Genomic DNA, 16082 nt, shown 5'->3' with positions numbered 1-16082 from the left:
GTGAGTGGCATGTGCATGTTGTTAAGTCGAATGTAAATGGATTTTTTTATATTAAGAACTTAAATAATGCACATAGTTGCAGTGGTTTGATCCGTGAGAAGAGAAATAAGGCAATGGGGTCTCGTTTGGTGTCTTCAATTGTCAAAGATAAGGTTCGTAGCAATCCTTTGGTAAGGCCTATTGAGCTGATTACTGATTTGAAGGAGAATTATGGATTGGATATCCCTTATCATGTTGCGTGGTATGAGAAGGAGTCGGCTACTAAGGATTTGCATGGTGATGAGGAGTTGTCTTATGCTCACCTGCCTTGGTATGTGAATGTTTTGAAGGCCAGCAATGTCGGATCTCATTGTGTGCTTAACTGTGGCGAGGATGGTTCTCGTTTCCAGCAGATCTTTATATGTTTTAAGGCCTCTATTGATGGTTTTCGGTGGTGTAGGCCTATGCTGTTCATTGATGGTACTTTCGTCACAAACAAGTACAAGGGTACTCTTCTAGGAGCTACTGCAAAGAATGGAAATAAAGGTATGTAATGTAAATGTTGTAGTTGTTGACTTCCATTGAGTGGTATAAACAGTGTAGTTATGCAAATGTAAATGCTGTAGTTGTTGACTTCCATTGAGTGGTATGAACAGTTTCTATACTGTTCATACCCTGCATCTGAGTATTTTTATGCATTGTAGTTTTACTCTGCTTCATGTGGTAACACTGTTATAATTCAAACTAACTAATATAGTTCTTTGTTTCTTGTAGAAGTATTCCATTTTGCCTTTGCGATTGTATCCGGTGAAACTGTGGATAATTGGAGGTGGTTTCTGCAAAGGATATCTGAAGTCTTGGTGGATGAAGGTAGGCAACTTACATTCATTTCTGATATGCATGATGCTATTATCGATGCTGTTATGACTGTTTTTCCTGCTTCTCCCCATGATTTTTGTCTATATCATTTGAAAGAGAACTTGAAAAAGAAGTATCCGCATGCTGTTGGTTCCTCTTTCAAGGATCATATTTTATGGCTTTTTTGTAAGTTGTTGTATGCACCGACTGTTGAGGAATATCAAGATATGTTGAAAAATTAAGAGATGATGGCGGTTCAAAAATAATTGATAAGTTTTTGGCTGATCTCCCTGTCCAAAATTTTGCTAATGCATTTTTTCCGGGAAAGAGGTATTGGGAGGTTAGTAATGCCTTGTCCGAGTCGTTTAATTCATGGGTTAAGGATGTGCGTAGGCTTCCAATTTATGAGATGATTGACACTGTTAGGATCAAAATGATGGAGATGATTTCTAGGAGGAAGTTTGCATCCGAGAAATGGAGTAGTGTTTTGTGTCCTGTTATTGAGGATGAGTTGAAGAATTTAGCTGCAAAGGGTCGTCATTGGAGGATATGTCGCGCAAGTGAATCTGTTTTTGAAATTCATGCTGATTTGAGTGTTATGGTCAATTTGGACGAGAGGTTTTGCTCCTGTTATCAGTGGCAATTGCTTGGGTTTCCGTGTCAGCATGCGATTCAAGTTATCCAACATTCCGGGTTATGTTTGTACAACTTTGTGGATGAGTATTACAAGGCAGACTTTTATAGGGCTACTTATGCAACCCCTATATTTCCCATACCTGATATTGAGAAGCCTCCTCCTGGAGATGTTTTTCTTCTACCTCCTCATACAAGAAAGCCTCCGGGACGACCTCCGACAAAGCGCTTCAAGTCAAGCAGTGAACCTAAAAGGCAGGTGAAGTGCAAGAGATGCGGTTCTTGTGATTATCATAATAGAAGGACTTGCAAGGTTCCTATTAACTAGTTAAAGTGCTATGTGATTGATTAATGACAATCATAGTTGAAAGGAATAGAAATTGATATGCAAGTTGTTAATAAGGTGAAATAGCAGTCACTGCATATGAATACACTTTGAATTTTTGGTATTAATACATAATATTTACCATTTTTGGTATTTTGCAAATTTCGGTTTTGAAGTTTGATATGAATTAAGCATTACTGCTGTTTGAATAATCTATAAATGAACGAACACTATTTGATGCTCACTGTTCATGCCATTGTTGAAATTGAAAGATAGTTCTATGACATGGTATTAACAATTTATTTCTATCAAATAGCATTAACATTGTATTGAGAGTGCGTTGTTATTTGTTGTAGTTCACCTTTTTAGTTGTTTTAGTGCTATGGAGACCATTATTTCAGGTTACATACACGTTAATTCACGTAAATAAACTGGTTTTTGAATAAGTACATAATTTGAATTTGAAAATCACTTTACTTCAATGTTCTAAACCTACACAAGTCCTAAGAAACTACAATATAAGCAAGAATTTTGGCAAAATATTTGATTACAACTTCATTCTTTTGCATTTCTCTCTTCTCTTTCTTTGATGGAAATCCAACTTCTTTCATTGCTCATAATTTTCATGAGGACTTCTTTTCTCATTTGCCAGACCTTTTCTTTGTTGAAATCTGATTCTATTTGTTGGTCTTTGGAAAGCTGCTTCATGAAGTGCATGACAAAGACGCCACAATCATTGCTGCATAATAGAGATACGCATGCAGGAGTTATTTCATATTATTTTAGTTGACAGGATGAAAGTTTCACTGTTATTGCGTAACTTACGAATTGTTTGCTTGTTGGGGACATTCTCTGTTCTCAGTCAGCTTGAAGTTAGTAGTATCATGACAAATCAGATACTTCATCGTCGAGCATATTCTGGTGTAAGTTCGTTGCTGGCAAGTATTTTTGTTATCATTCTAGCTGAAGCTTTATTAAGCCCTCTCGGCTTCTTGGCATCAAAATTAGGAATTTGGACGAGTTTTGTTTTCAGTGATACTGCAGCACATTCCTTAAGAAGACAAAGGAATATATTTGCTGTCTCAACCTGCATCAGTGCTTAGTTTCCTTTAAATTTAGTGCCCTATGTATTAACAGTGTTAATCACCAGTCTTACTTACCAGAACAATTGTCTTCTTGTGATAATATTGGAGAGTTTGTTCTGATGTCCCCCTGAATGAGTTGAAGTGTGTCCATTGTGCTGCACCGGTGTCAAAGATAAGCACGTATGGTGGTTCTCATCTGTAATTGGTATGAACACTCTATCAACTCTTCCAATATTTTCTAGGAGTGACATATAGAAAGCATGATATGTCAGCTTGTGTGAGGCACCTTGCAAAAACATCTGCAAAAGTCATGTGTTGGTGATTAGTGAGCATGTTGATGATATAAAATTGATGTATTAGATGTGATCTTACATAGTTATTGGCGGACAAATATGCATTTTTCTGTTTCTGAGAGTTCTGTTTCGCATCATCATTAAGTGCCTCTCCATAAGCATCGATGATTAGTGCAGAAATTGGACCATCTCCCATCAGCTTTTTAATGTTATGTTTGTACAATATTGTCCTATTGTGTAGGTAAAAAGCGTCCCTGCGACAATAATGTTTAAAAATGATAATCTCATAATAGTTTAATAACAAGACAGTTCTATGACATAGTATTAACAGTGTCATTCTATGACAGTTTTACGGCATAGTATTATGAGTGTAATTACAGCAGATTGGCTTGCTCAGAATCGATGCGATTTCAGTAATTTTCTAACTTCTTCTTTGATATTTCATCACCTGTTGTAGACCTCATACATGTGCAACCGAAGGTATGTATCTTTGTCCTCCTTTTTTTTGTTGGCTGCTTCATCTTCGCTTTGGCTTGCTCTTTTTCGGCCTTTCTTATGTGCTTCGGGGTATGTGTAATCTGGTTTGTTTGCGGGCTTTCTGTCTTTTCTGTCTTTGATTATTTTGATGCGAACGCAATGCCGTGTTCCTACTTCTTTCGCTTGCATGATAACTAACTTTTTAGGAGTTTTTCCATCGGCGTTCTCATCTTCATCATTAGGAGATTCTTGCATCTCCAATTCACTTTCTTTGCTATTCTCTCATCTTTTTTCTCCTTATCAGCTTGTTCTTTCATCGGAATTTCTCCTTGTTCACCTTGTTTGAATTTTTTTCCCATCACATGTTGCAAAGAGGCAATAACAGTGTCTTTTTCTTTCATGCTCTCAATGCAGGACAACTTTTCCCCTTCAAGTAGTTCATGTTGTTCATGTAGCTGTCTCCTATTTGATTTGAGTGCATGAAGTTCCCTTTGTAATTTTGCACCTTCTTTTTTCTCTTGCTCAAGCTACTTTTTCAGTATTTCGATTTGTTGCTCCAACTTTTTTTTTCAGTCCATATTTGTTGAATGAATGAATTTTTCTTTATGCAGGATTCTATAGCAGTCTGCATCATATCCCTTCGAGTATCTGCCTTTTCAATCCAATAGTCGACTGCTTCTTTCAGCTGTTGGATTTTCTCATGGGTATGGGCTATTTCATGCTTGTAGTACTCTGGGATTGACCCCACTATGTCCACAAAAATGGCGTCAAAGTCTTCTTCTGGCTGTCAAGTTCGGGTTACATTCTTTGGACATTAAGTGTCCTCCTCCGTCACGAGTGCACTAAGGTCAATCGCTTGTTCTTCAATTTCATCATCCTTCGCATTCCAATGATTGTGCTGGTGGTTTTTCAATTTCATCATCTGCTTTGCATCCCAATGATTGTGCATTGTCTTCATTTTGCTCATGTTGTGGAGTTTTTGTCAGGTTGCACTTTGGTCCACATTTTCATGGAAGCTGAAGTTCATTTCTAGGTAATATGATCTTTTTTCCTTTTTGTGTTTGACTTTTGAACTGTCCCAAATATTAGAAAGGAAAAAAAAAGTATTAGCAAATTTATATACATGTATATGTGTTTGTACACTATCAATTCAGTTTTGAAATATAAATGTTGGATCATTGTAGGTTATCTTACCCAATCTTTAAGTGTGATAACAAAGTCATCACCCTCTTCATTTTCTTCTTGTTCTTCATGGTCTGCATGATCAGTCTTTGTTGCTTCTTCTTTTTCATTGTCAGCAGCTTTTATCTGTTGAATTATTGGAGTCAGTAGTAATTATGGTGTACTAACATTATATATGTTTACGAAGTAAGAAAAATTCCTTAATATTTTCATATGTTGCAATATTCAGCTTGATATTGAGCTCCGGAAGGCTCCATTTGACAGCCGATGGTTTGTGATCTTCTCTTCCAAGAATTGGGTGATCAGGTTAGTTCTTTCACACAGCCAATACTGCAAACATGTTTTTCAATATAAAGTGTTAATGCACATGAAAACAAATAATACAACAGGATTAACAAATGGATGTAGTTTCTTACCAGGATTAGCACAAGGCAACCACTGACACTTGGTTGATTTGTCTTGTCCTTTTTATTTTTTATGGCTTGGTCCAGTCCATAATGCATGTAATCTAAGACTCCTTGTGCCCAATTGTAGCTGTTCATAGCTTCTAATGTGTCGATCATAGTCAAAAAGGTCAAAGCCATTGTCGCCCCAGAGTTGCAAAAGAGATTTGTGATGAAGAGCTCTATGATTAACAACCTGACAACATCCATTGCATTCTTCTTTCATCATCTGCTATTGCTGTGTTCAGACACCTATCAATCTCAGTTTTTGTGATTTTTTTTTACTTCTCGAAGTACTTCTTTTCGAATGCCAAATTTGTTCTTGTGGAAGTTGTTGTGCTTGGCAACTTGTTTCTTTTGTTTGGCAATCCAAAGATGTCAGACACATCATTGCTTGTAATTTCATGCTCGTTGCCTTCATTGAATTTGAATTTTTTGGTTGCGGGGTTGTAGAGTCTGATTAGTTTAATTATTTGATAATTAGACTTCTGGCATTCTACCTTGGTTAACTGACCTTCCATATAAGCCTTGATGATGCTCTAGAATAGCGTTTTTTGTAGGATCTTAAGGACATCCTTTCTTGCTGCAAGCTTGTCTTTTACCGTTTGCAATGTGTTGTCAAATGTGAGCATGTTGCTCTTGATACGCATATAATCTGGGTTATTGCGTATGTTTGGTTGAGGTTTTTGTGTTTGGGATTGTGTTTTTTTTGTCCTCGTTGTTTTCTTTGGTTTCAGAGTGTTTGCGGATTTGGGTGTGGATAGGTTGACTTTTGTTGTTGTTGGTGGTGTGCCTTGTATGTTTCTTGATGCTGTTTTGTGCTTTTGCTGGCTTGTGATCCTTTTGTATGCTTTTTTTTTTAATTTCAACCTGGTTACCTTTTTCCATATGACCACCTGCAAAGTGAAACAAATAGGTTACTTTAACTAAATAAAAGAAAGATGAAACATAAGTATTAATACTTCTATGACATGGTATTAACCATTTACTTCTATGCATTTGAACCTCATGCTTCTCTTTTCTAGTGCACTACGATTTTTTTTCATATACATTTCTAGTGCATGTTGCACTAGAAGAGCAAGATGCATAGAAATCCCAGATTTTGATTAAAAGGATGCTACATATTTTGGTCTTCAAGTGCACTGAGTGCACTAGAAGAGAAAGATGCATAGCAGTCACATATTTTGATTAGCAAATGATGCTATATATTTTGGTCTTCAAATTGCTTGATGCACTAAAACAAGATGCATGGTATTAACAGTTCAAGTTCTATGACATGGTATGAACAGTTCTGAAACGTATACATTTGCAGTCAAAACATGTGTCTTTTCAAAACATTACTATTGGACTTTGAAGTTAAAAGATTTTGTAATACCTGGGAGTCTGATAGTGATGCTTTGTCAGCCATTTGTGAAGAATCTTGAGTGTTTGTTTTTGTCATTGTTGGACCTTTTCGTTGGTTACCTGTATTAAACGTGGTACTCTTGCATTAGTTAGCAGAATCTTAAGACGAAAGTGGAAAGTGACTGTGGGTTTTTGAGATTGTACCTTTCTGTCGATGTTTATGGAATAAATTTTCTTCCTTTTTCCTGGTTGTCCTTGTGCTCAGTTGCTTTTTGTAGTGTCGATTTTGAAGACTTTTGGCTATGGCAGAATATAACTTCGATTCGCCGGCTTTGTCGTTATGGAGTTTGTCGTTGATTGGTGGATATGGAGGTTGTCTCCTGTCTGGTGGTTATGGAGGTTTTACTGCTTTTGGAGTGGGTCGCATCGCAAAGATCGGAGTGAGAGGTGAGTGGGTTTTTCGCTTTTTCGGTGCGTGCGTGTGCTCTGCGTTGAGATATTTTTTTTTTTTCAATGGGCTTAGTGAAATTGGGCTTTATTGGCTTGTTGAGTTTTCTAGGCTCTTTTTTTGGTTTGTTTGGGCTTTTTTTTGTCAAATTAAACTGGGCCTTTTTTCTATATTTTTCTATGGCTTGCTTGATTTGTTTTGGGCTTTATTTCGTTTCTGACCTTGATTTTCTCAACTTGGGCTAGGTTGTTTGAAAGTCACTGTTAATTCGCAGTTTGAAATATAGAATAAGCTATAGAGTAACAATTTTTTAAATTTGAATCTCACTACACAGTAACTATTTGACATTTGAAAGTTAAGAAGCATCAAAAGATTTTGGTTAGAAGCTACATATTAACAATTTGACATTTGGAAGTTAGAAGACGAACATTTACTATTTTATAGTTCTAAAATTTGTGAAATCCATGCTTTCATCATTTATTCTCTTTTGTGAAATACCAACTTTTTTCACTTTCCATTGTCTTCAATAAAACTTCTTTTCTCATTTCCCACACATGCTCTGTACTCAAGCTTTCTTCAATTTGTTTTCCTTGTGACAACTTCTGCATGTAGTACATGACAAATACTCCACAATCGTTTCTGCAAATTCACACACACACACACATATATATATATATGCAACATTTAGTGAATCATAGTTTAATTTGAATTGGGGGAAGAAAAGTGTTATTGTGAAACTTACGACTTTTCAGGTTGTTGGGCGCATTCCCTGTCCTCCTTAAAGTTGAATTTGGTGGGATCATGTTTCATTAGATATTGTATTGTTTGAGCAATTGCTGGTGTAACTTTCAGGTTTCGAAGAAGTTTTGCAATCTCGTCGGTCAATTCTTCATTGTAGACGGGCTTCTTGAACTCAAGAAGTGGGAAGCTGTTTTTTTCTAAAATTGTTGGAGCACATTCCTTGACACTATTGAGGAAGACATTTGTTGCGTCTGCCTGCATTGTAGGCAAGTATGTTGTTAGCTTCACTGATTAACTGTTTTGTTCATGTATTGTATTAACAGTTCATAGTAGGAGTCTGTCTTACCAAAATTATTGCTTTTTTGTTGTAGTATTCAACGGTTTGCTCAGTTTCCCCCCTCAATGAGTTGTAGTGCGTCCATTGCAATGAATTGGTGTCGAAGACAAGCAGGGTGTGGTGTCCGCCATCCGTTATTGGTATGAACACCTTTGAAGTTTTCCCTATGCATTCAAGGAGTTTGACAAAATATTCATCGAATGTTCTTGGGTGCATTTTATCTGTGAGATACCTCTGCAAAATTAATAGTTTCGGCATTAGAGAGAATGTGAAAAGTATAGGAAGATGAATAATTTGTGATTTTTACTAGAAGTAATGGGATAGCTATGATCTTACATATGCGTAGCACGTGATGTATGCATTCTGTTGTCTTTTAGGGTCTTTCTTTTCATCATGATGAAGTATCTCGGCATACGCATCTATGATTTGTCCATAAATTTCAGTATCTCTTAATAAGCTTTGTATGTCATATTTGAACAAAATGCTTGTCCCTTGCCAAAAAGCAATGTTGTAACAATATTTGTAATTAGAAAAAATGGCAATAAAATTGAAAGAACTGTTCAATAAAGTTCCAGTATAGGGTAATAATCAGTGGCGGATCCAGGAATTTTAAGGGAATGGGCAAATTAAAAAGGCTAAAAGCTTCATCAAATGATTTAGACAATATCCAATACCCTTGAATTTAAACAATACTAATATCATTCATAATTCATAGAAAGAATAAAATTACTAACAAGTCTTCGATGAACTCACTTTTAATATCTAAAGTGGGATAGAATATCTCATATTCTCAGATATCTAAAGAGATCTCATCAACTTGCTTTTAATTTGTTTTGCTATGTTTGGAGTTTCTTCAGTCTAAAGTGACAATAGACTGACAATATTTTGAAAGACGAGGTATAGAGGGTATGCATTTTTGGTCTCTTAAAGTAAGGCATAAGTCTTGAGACATTGAGGTATAAATCTTTTGAACTTGAATTATTTTTAAAACGAATATATAAAAAGATATGTTACTCATCTATTTAACACTACAACATGAAGATGACATAACTATTACAAATAGAAAATAGAGATGACCTTTTTTTATTTATTTTTTATTTTTAAATTTAGAAAAGAGATGGCCTATTAATAAGTATTAGATATGTTATTAAGTGGGCGAGTCTTTTGCCCCAGACCAAACAAAAACTTGCGCATATTTATAGTTAATTGAAGGCCCATCTTTTTGGACTTTGCCACAACCAAAGCCCACCGCTTGGAGAACTAAACTTAAATGAAACGAGGTGTTTCATTAAAAGATATCAAAGAAAGAGAACGGTGTCGTTCTAGCAAAAGAAATTAGGTATAGTCTGTCTTCTTCTTCGCAAAACCCTGCGCCTGACTCCATAGCCACTGGTTTGTTATACCTTTTGCCCCTCGGACTCTAAGGAATTTTCAGGTGAACGGAGGTGCAACTGCACATCCTTGCGCCTCTGTGGGTCCGCCACTAGTAATAATCTGCTTGTTTCCTAAAAAACCTTTTTCTAACGCATGTCTACCATTGTAAAGTTCCAGTATAAGGTAATAACACTGCTTGTATCCTATGAAATCCTATATCTAATGCATGTCTATCACTGCAAAGTTCCAATATAGGGTAATAACACTGCTAGATTCCTCTGAAATCCTATAACTAATGCATGTCTACCCCCTGTAAAGTTCAAGTATAGGGTAATAACACAATGAAATCCTATTTTCTAATGCATGTTCAATAATAGCATCTTGCATTGAAAATGAATGAAACACATTGCCTTACCCATCAACTGAATTTTTCCAGTAATTTCTTAGCTTTTCTTGTGAGAGTTCATCCACCATGTTGTAGACCTGATATGTATTCCATTGCAGGAATGAACCTTTGGCCCTCTTCTTTGATTTGGCTGGTTTTTTTTGTGCCTTTCTCTTTTGTGCTCTCGTCTCTGCTTTAGGGAATAAGGAATCTGGTTTTCTTGATTTTATCTTTTCTGCTTCACCTTCTTTCGTTTCTTATTTATCCTCTTCACTCTGCAGTTCTTGCACTAATTTTTGATCTCTCAACGAGACAATAACAGCTTCCTTTTCATTAATAATGTCCAAGTAGGAAATCTTCTCTGCAAGAAGTTGATCATTTTCTAGCTGCAACTTTGTCATGTAGGATTTTTCCTGATGAACATCTAATTGTATGACTTTCTTGTGATCTGCTGCTTCCTTAACCATCTTCTGCAGTTGCTGTTGATGCTTCAATAATTCTTCTTTTTCATTGTACAGCATCTGAATCAATTTATTCTTTTTAATGCAAGATGCTATTGCATCACGAATCTTTTGATGCTCTCCTTTCTTTGTCCAATATTCAGCAGCATTATTGATCGCCATCATATACTCTTTTGTAAGTTGTATTTCATCCTCCTTGTATTCTGGTACTGATCTAACAATTTCCTGAAACAACGTTGAATTTCGGTATTCAGGATTTCATTTTGGAGGTCTTCTTGTACCTGTGGTGTTACTAGACTTGATGTTCAGCAGCATCATCATGGTCAACTTTCACTTCAGCATCCTCCTCCTCTTCATTTTCTTCTTCAGCAGCATCACCATGCTCTTCATTCACCTCTTCAGTGACATCATCCTTGTCTTCATTCACTTCTTCAGCAGCATCATCATCATACTCTTCATTCACTTCTTCAGCAGCATCATCCTCATTTTCATTCTCTTCTTCATAATCATCATCATTCTCTTCATTCTCTTCTTCAGAATCATCATCTGGCTCTTGAGCTTTAGTGCTTTTTATCTGTTTGTTGAGTAGAGTTAGTATTAAGAGTGCACTTCTATGACATGGTATTAAGAGTGTAATTCTATGACATGGTTTTAATAGTGTACTTCTATGAAATGGTATTCATAGTTTACCTCTGTGATATGGTATTCATAGTTTACTTCTATGACATGGTATTAACAAGTATGTACATGACATAGTATTAACAATGTTGTCATATCAGCTGCAGATTATTTGAAAGGAAAGAGTACCTTTATCTGGTTGTTCTTTAGATGATGAAGCTTCGCGCTGAGTTCTTGAAGACTCCATTTGACAGCAGCTGGTGTCATTTGTTCTCTTCAGGAATTGGGTGAGCAGGTTAGATCTTTGACACAGCCAATACTGCACAATATTTTTTTGAAATATCACGTGTCAATTCATATCATTAGAATAATGCTACGAATTTGCAGTTTGGAGATTTGTGTTCTTACCAGTATTAGGATTAGGCAGCCACTCACGCTTGGCTGCTTTTTTTTGTCCTTCTTGTTCTTCTTTGCTTGTTCTAATCCAAAATACATGTAGTCCAAAACTCCTCGAGCCCAATTATATTTCCCCATCTCTTTTAAGGTGTCTATTGTGGTTGTATATGTCCAAGCAAGTGTACAACCAGAGTTGCAGAAGAGATTGGTCATGAAGATTTGTAGGATTATCAATCTGTTACATCCATAGCACCCTCTTCTGTTTCATCTTCAAGTGCTAAATTCAAGCACTTATCAATTGAAGTCTTTGTTATCTTCTTATACCGCGCGAAGTATTTCTCTACAAACTGCAATTTTGGCCTTGTTGAGGTTGTTGTGCTTGGTAACTTCTTGCCACTGTTTGGCAAGCCAAAAATTTCAACCACATCATTGCTTTTCATCTCGCTGTCACCATCATTAAACTTGAACTTCTTTGTCTTTGTGTCATAAACTTGTATGAGTCTCACAATGTCGTAGTTAGACTTCATGCACTCTACCTTTGTTAACCTTCTCTGGATATATGCTTCTATTAATGCCCAAAAAGGTGTTTTTGATAGCAGTGTTAAGACATCGTGCCGACGTTCAAGTCTCTGTCTGATGTTGTCAGTTGTTGTTGCAAAAGAGAGCATGTTGCTCTTGATCTGCACATAATTTGGGTCCTCCCATCTGCTTGGCTTCTTGTTTATTGTTGTTTTGGATGATGACTGTTGGCCTTTTGTTTTGGAGTTTCTTCTGACTCTTTCTTTCTTCATCTTTTAATTGGTATACCTGCATTAGAAATAAGAACAAGACAGTAAAGTATCGGTGTTAATACCCCATACTGGAACTTGACAGTGGTAGACATGCCTTAGAAATAGTATTTCATATGGAACAATCAGTGTTATTACCATATACTGGAACTTTATCTATACTGGAACTTGACAATGGTAGACATGCCTTAGAAATAGTATTTCATAGGGAACAATCGGTGTTATTACCATATACTGAAACTTTATAGTCATTAATCAACATGAAAGCAAACTAGCCGCTAAATTAGTGACTAGAGTAATGGTCCTATACAGTCAGTTCTACAGTGAAATCCAATATAGTTTCAAGATTTTGTCTTTCATTCGAATCTAAAATACTGTTATTACCCTAGACTGGATCTTTATAGCAAATAATCAATATTACAGTAAAGGTTTGGTTTGTAAATGTCTTACCTTTGAAGCGTTTTCTTGTTGAAATGGTTCTCTGAAATTTTGTCTTGGTCAGTGTCTGGTGTTTGTTTTTGAAACGAGATCAATCTTGGTGGTGGTTATGGAGTCTCGGTTTCAACGATGATGAAGACGATTTGACTTGATGAAGACGAAGAGTGAAGTGAAGAGACGTTTTGCAGAGAAGGTTTAATGAAAGCGCGCGTCTTTGGAAATTCTGTTTACTTTTTTAAGTTACGGTTTACTTTTTTTTGGAAGAAAGTTACGGTTTGGGCTTGTTTATAAGTTTGGGCTGGGTTTGTTTTGGGCGTCTTTTGAGTTTGTTTGGTGTTGGGCTTGATAGTGGCAGACCTGTAATTTATAGGAACTTGAACACTAATTTGTTATATAATAAATGGATTTTGGGTGTGTTTATAAAGTGTATTCTATGTGGGGTTTTTTTATAAATTCAGGTCTCATTTTGGGTATATTAGTGAAGCTCCCAATATAATATTGGCTTCTGAAATAGGATGAGATTGAAATAACAATAAGATGGGATCAGATTGTTTCAATACAAATTTATTTCTTTAAATTGAAAAAAAGATGAGAAATTGAGAAATAGTATAATTAGAAGAGTAGAAGATGACTGCAACAATGTCCTAACTGTTTCAGTTGGTGTATATCAGATGAACCTGGTTGATTGGTTTAAAGGAATGATCCAAAGTCGCCGTGGAGAGGAGGTTGTAGATCCACAGGAGGTAGTTCCCGAGGCCATTCGACTTCTTATCATGATTCTCTATTAGTATATAGAAAAGATTTTACAAGCCTTGAATGTGCATATAATATTTTCTATATTTTTTTTTTCCCATGATCTTATAGATTTTGTTGATATATTTGGATTCATACTTAGGAGCTTGTAAATATGTACTTTATATCTTTTGATATGTAAGGTGAGGTCTGTTAGAGAAAATTAGAGAATATCCTTTTTTTCAAAATCAGATTCCGATGCAATTAGAGAAAATTTTATAATCGAGTCCCAAATGGCGAAGCCTATGTCTTTTATACCATAGTTTAACAACTTATACATGCGACATAATTTTTTTTATGAAATAAAGAGAAATTATGCCAAATGAATCTTCTCTCAAGTACTTGCAAAATAAATAAATATACTAACTTGGAAAAGGGTGATTCAAGAAAATTTGTACATGAACCCACCAATAGTGGTTGCCAAATGACATATCAAATGGGCTTTGTACAATTTTTAACTGTTTGCTTCTTCTTCTGCATTTGTAGAGCTCCGATGAAATCTTTGGGGCTTTAAAAACAACACTCTCACAACAAGAGGACTCTATATATGGAGCTCTATATTCAATATAATTTTATATATGTGTGAATTTTTTTGGAAAAAAGCTATTTTGCTTGAATGTATATTATGATATGTCAGTTTTTGTGTTTGAACATTTCGACAAAAATCAAAATCAAAATTTGAATAAGACTTGAAAATCTTATCTATTTATAAATAATAAATAAAAAAACTTGATTGTTACTTTGAAAAAAAAAAAAAAAACCCAAGCCTCATCCGTGAAAAAACCCAAACACAAACCTTATCTAGCTCATCCCTTTCATTAGTCACATTAAATAAAATAAAAGAAAGAGGAAGCATCCGTTGGTCAAGAAAAGAGTATGAAGAGCCATAGTCGCAAGGCAACTCACCAACAACACAAATGAATTGGCAGTTTTTCTCCATGCGAGCCTTATTGAGTTTCATGGGCTTCAACTGCGAACATAAATATGCGTACAGCTCGAGTGGGGCTCAATCATTTAAGGCCTTAAAATTGAACTCCTGGAGATGACTTTTTTGCTTTGGTTGCTATATATTGCAGCCTAATTAGACTTGACATTCGTGTCGTGCTCGTGTCATTGCCAAAGCTAGATGGTGTTGACATGGAAATTTAAAAGAATTCGTGATTGTCGTGTAACAGATATGTATGGAGTTGGTAACTAGAACATCAGCCAAGTAGTGGAGGTTCTTCAACCACCAAGTGTCTTGCCAAACCCAAAGGTGATTTCTATGGAGAAGAACTTCTAACCTGGGCATGAACATTCTCCCCGCTTTCAGACTTACCCATCTCCACAAGATTTGTCAAGTCCCTCACAAAAGTTGAAGCATTTGCACTCATGGCCAATGACTTGAAGATTATAGCGTCTAAATTCTGGAGGCATTTTAGCATGGATGCTCGGATTCTGGTACATCTCTCTGCAAATCATATACAAACCAACTGGCGCCTCCACGATACAAGGAGGGCTATAATTTTTTTTTTTCAATGAAACTTTAATTCTTTTTTTTGGGCGGATATATGCTTCTACTGTGCATGGCATGAGAAGCAGATGTATTTATCTAAGTTCAACGGGGTGAGGACGAAACACACCCTGGTATTGCAAATTTCTGTTCTCCTATCATCAAGTGTATTCTAAGTTCCCGCATGGAACATGGCAACTTATATCTCATTCTCCCAACACCAAGTCTATATACCTTAGTACCGGTCGAAAATTTGAGCAAAAGGAAATTGAAAGATGAGATAAAAGGATGATTTTGAACTGATAGCACCCCTACAAACTACACCAATAATAACCAATGGCAATACTGATTTCTAATCACAAATTATTGCATTAAGCACTGAGAGGTTAATTCTCCAAGATAACAGATAAGGTTGAACATGATCTTGAAGCTCCACAACATTCAGTCAATTGTGTCAATATGGCGGCAGAGGATTCAAAATTCAAACGTATTTGATGTGACCACCAAAGAAGATAATAAAAATTGCACCACCTGAAAACTGACCAATTTGATTTGAATGATCGAAATCCAATTCTGTCAACTACCTTTTTTTTTCAAGAATATTAAGTTCACAGCATCTCCAATCAAGACGCGTTTGACCTTGTTATAGAGCATGCATGCTATATTTCTCATTCCTTATGTAATCGTACTGATACTTCCGGTTTCATAATTTGTTTAGTAACCCAAGTCTTTCAATGCAGAGTATGTACTACCGCTAATCAAAAAGCCCAGTTCTGTTCTCTTTATTCAAAAATAACATACCATATTATTTTTATTTTTGTGTATTTATACAAGCGATATTAAGGAGGGAGAATCGAACAGAGTAACCTCCTCGGATATAGGGACAAAGGTTCGTGACCACTTGAGTTATAACTCCCTTATTTGCGTAGCATATTATTAATATATAATATACACTGGCAGCACATAAGGATAAGGCACTTTTAATAAGAAGAGGAGGAAGGAGAAGAAGAATGGCACAGCAGAGCTAAGAAACAAAAATCTGATTGGTACGGCGCATAGCAGCAGCCTCGATACGCTTGGTAATGTTGGCAGTGAAGCGAAACCTTCGTTTCGGGTTCTTGACAACGCTGCAAAGGTTCCTCCATTTCTGTAACGTTTCTTCAGACGAATGCTTTGCCTTCATTTCCCCGAAC

General features: G+C 36.0%; 2 protein-coding genes and 1 long non-coding RNA gene across 3 annotated transcripts; 1 reads left to right on the top strand and 2 right to left on the bottom strand.

Annotated features, from left to right (window-relative positions):
* The first annotated feature begins 113 nt into the window (after window positions 1–113).
* Window positions 114–1798, top strand: LOC103342537 (protein FAR1-RELATED SEQUENCE 4-like). Its single transcript, XM_089055101.1, has 3 exons — window positions 114–525; window positions 754–970; window positions 1063–1798. Exons 1-3 carry the CDS (start codon window positions 114–116, stop codon window positions 1796–1798), a joined length of 1365 nt encoding a protein of 454 aa, XP_088911227.1.
* Window positions 1799–7549: 5751 nt separating this feature from the next.
* On the bottom strand, window positions 7550–8430 carry LOC148916301 (uncharacterized). Its single transcript, XR_016127919.1, has 3 exons — window positions 8155–8430; window positions 7810–8063; window positions 7550–7706 (listed from the first exon to the last, which is right to left on the bottom strand). It is a non-coding gene; the product is annotated as an uncharacterized LOC148916301 (long non-coding RNA).
* A 2907-nt stretch (window positions 8431–11337) lies between these two features.
* On the bottom strand, window positions 11338–12047 carry LOC148916300 (uncharacterized). The gene is made up of 2 exons (XM_089055100.1): window positions 11633–12047; window positions 11338–11531 (listed from the first exon to the last, which is right to left on the bottom strand). Exons 1-2 carry the CDS (start codon window positions 12045–12047, stop codon window positions 11338–11340), a joined length of 609 nt encoding a protein of 202 aa, XP_088911226.1.
* Between the last annotated feature and the right edge of the window lie 4035 nt (window positions 12048–16082).

The sequence above is a fragment of the Prunus mume genome, linkage group LG6, assembly GCF_029339155.1.
Source record: "Prunus mume cultivar Tortuosa linkage group LG6, ASM2933915v1, whole genome shotgun sequence".
Classification (NCBI taxonomy): Eukaryota; Viridiplantae; Streptophyta; class Magnoliopsida; order Rosales; family Rosaceae; genus Prunus; species Prunus mume.
Note: the sequence above shows the minus strand (reverse complement) of the source record. Positions and strands in the feature narration are given on the sequence as shown.

Bases quoted from the DNA above. Each gene is read 5' to 3' on its own strand.
- LOC148916300 (XM_089055100.1), bottom strand. From the start codon at position 12,047: ATGCTCTCTTTTGCAACAACAACTGACAACATCAGACAGAGACTTGAA. The intron at 11,532-11,632 runs GTGCTATGGATG...CAACCACAATAG, and splicing joins TGAAGATGAAACAGAAGAGG to ACACCTTAAAAGAGATGGGG.
- LOC103342537 (XM_089055101.1), top strand. From the start codon at position 114: ATGGGGTCTCGTTTGGTGTCTTCAATTGTCAAAGATAAGGTTCGTAGC. The intron at 526-753 runs GTATGTAATGTA...TGTTTCTTGTAG, and splicing joins TGCAAAGAATGGAAATAAAG to AAGTATTCCATTTTGCCTTT. The intron at 971-1,062 runs GTATCCGCATGC...AGGAATATCAAG, and splicing joins AAAGAGAACTTGAAAAAGAA to ATATGTTGAAAAATTAAGAG.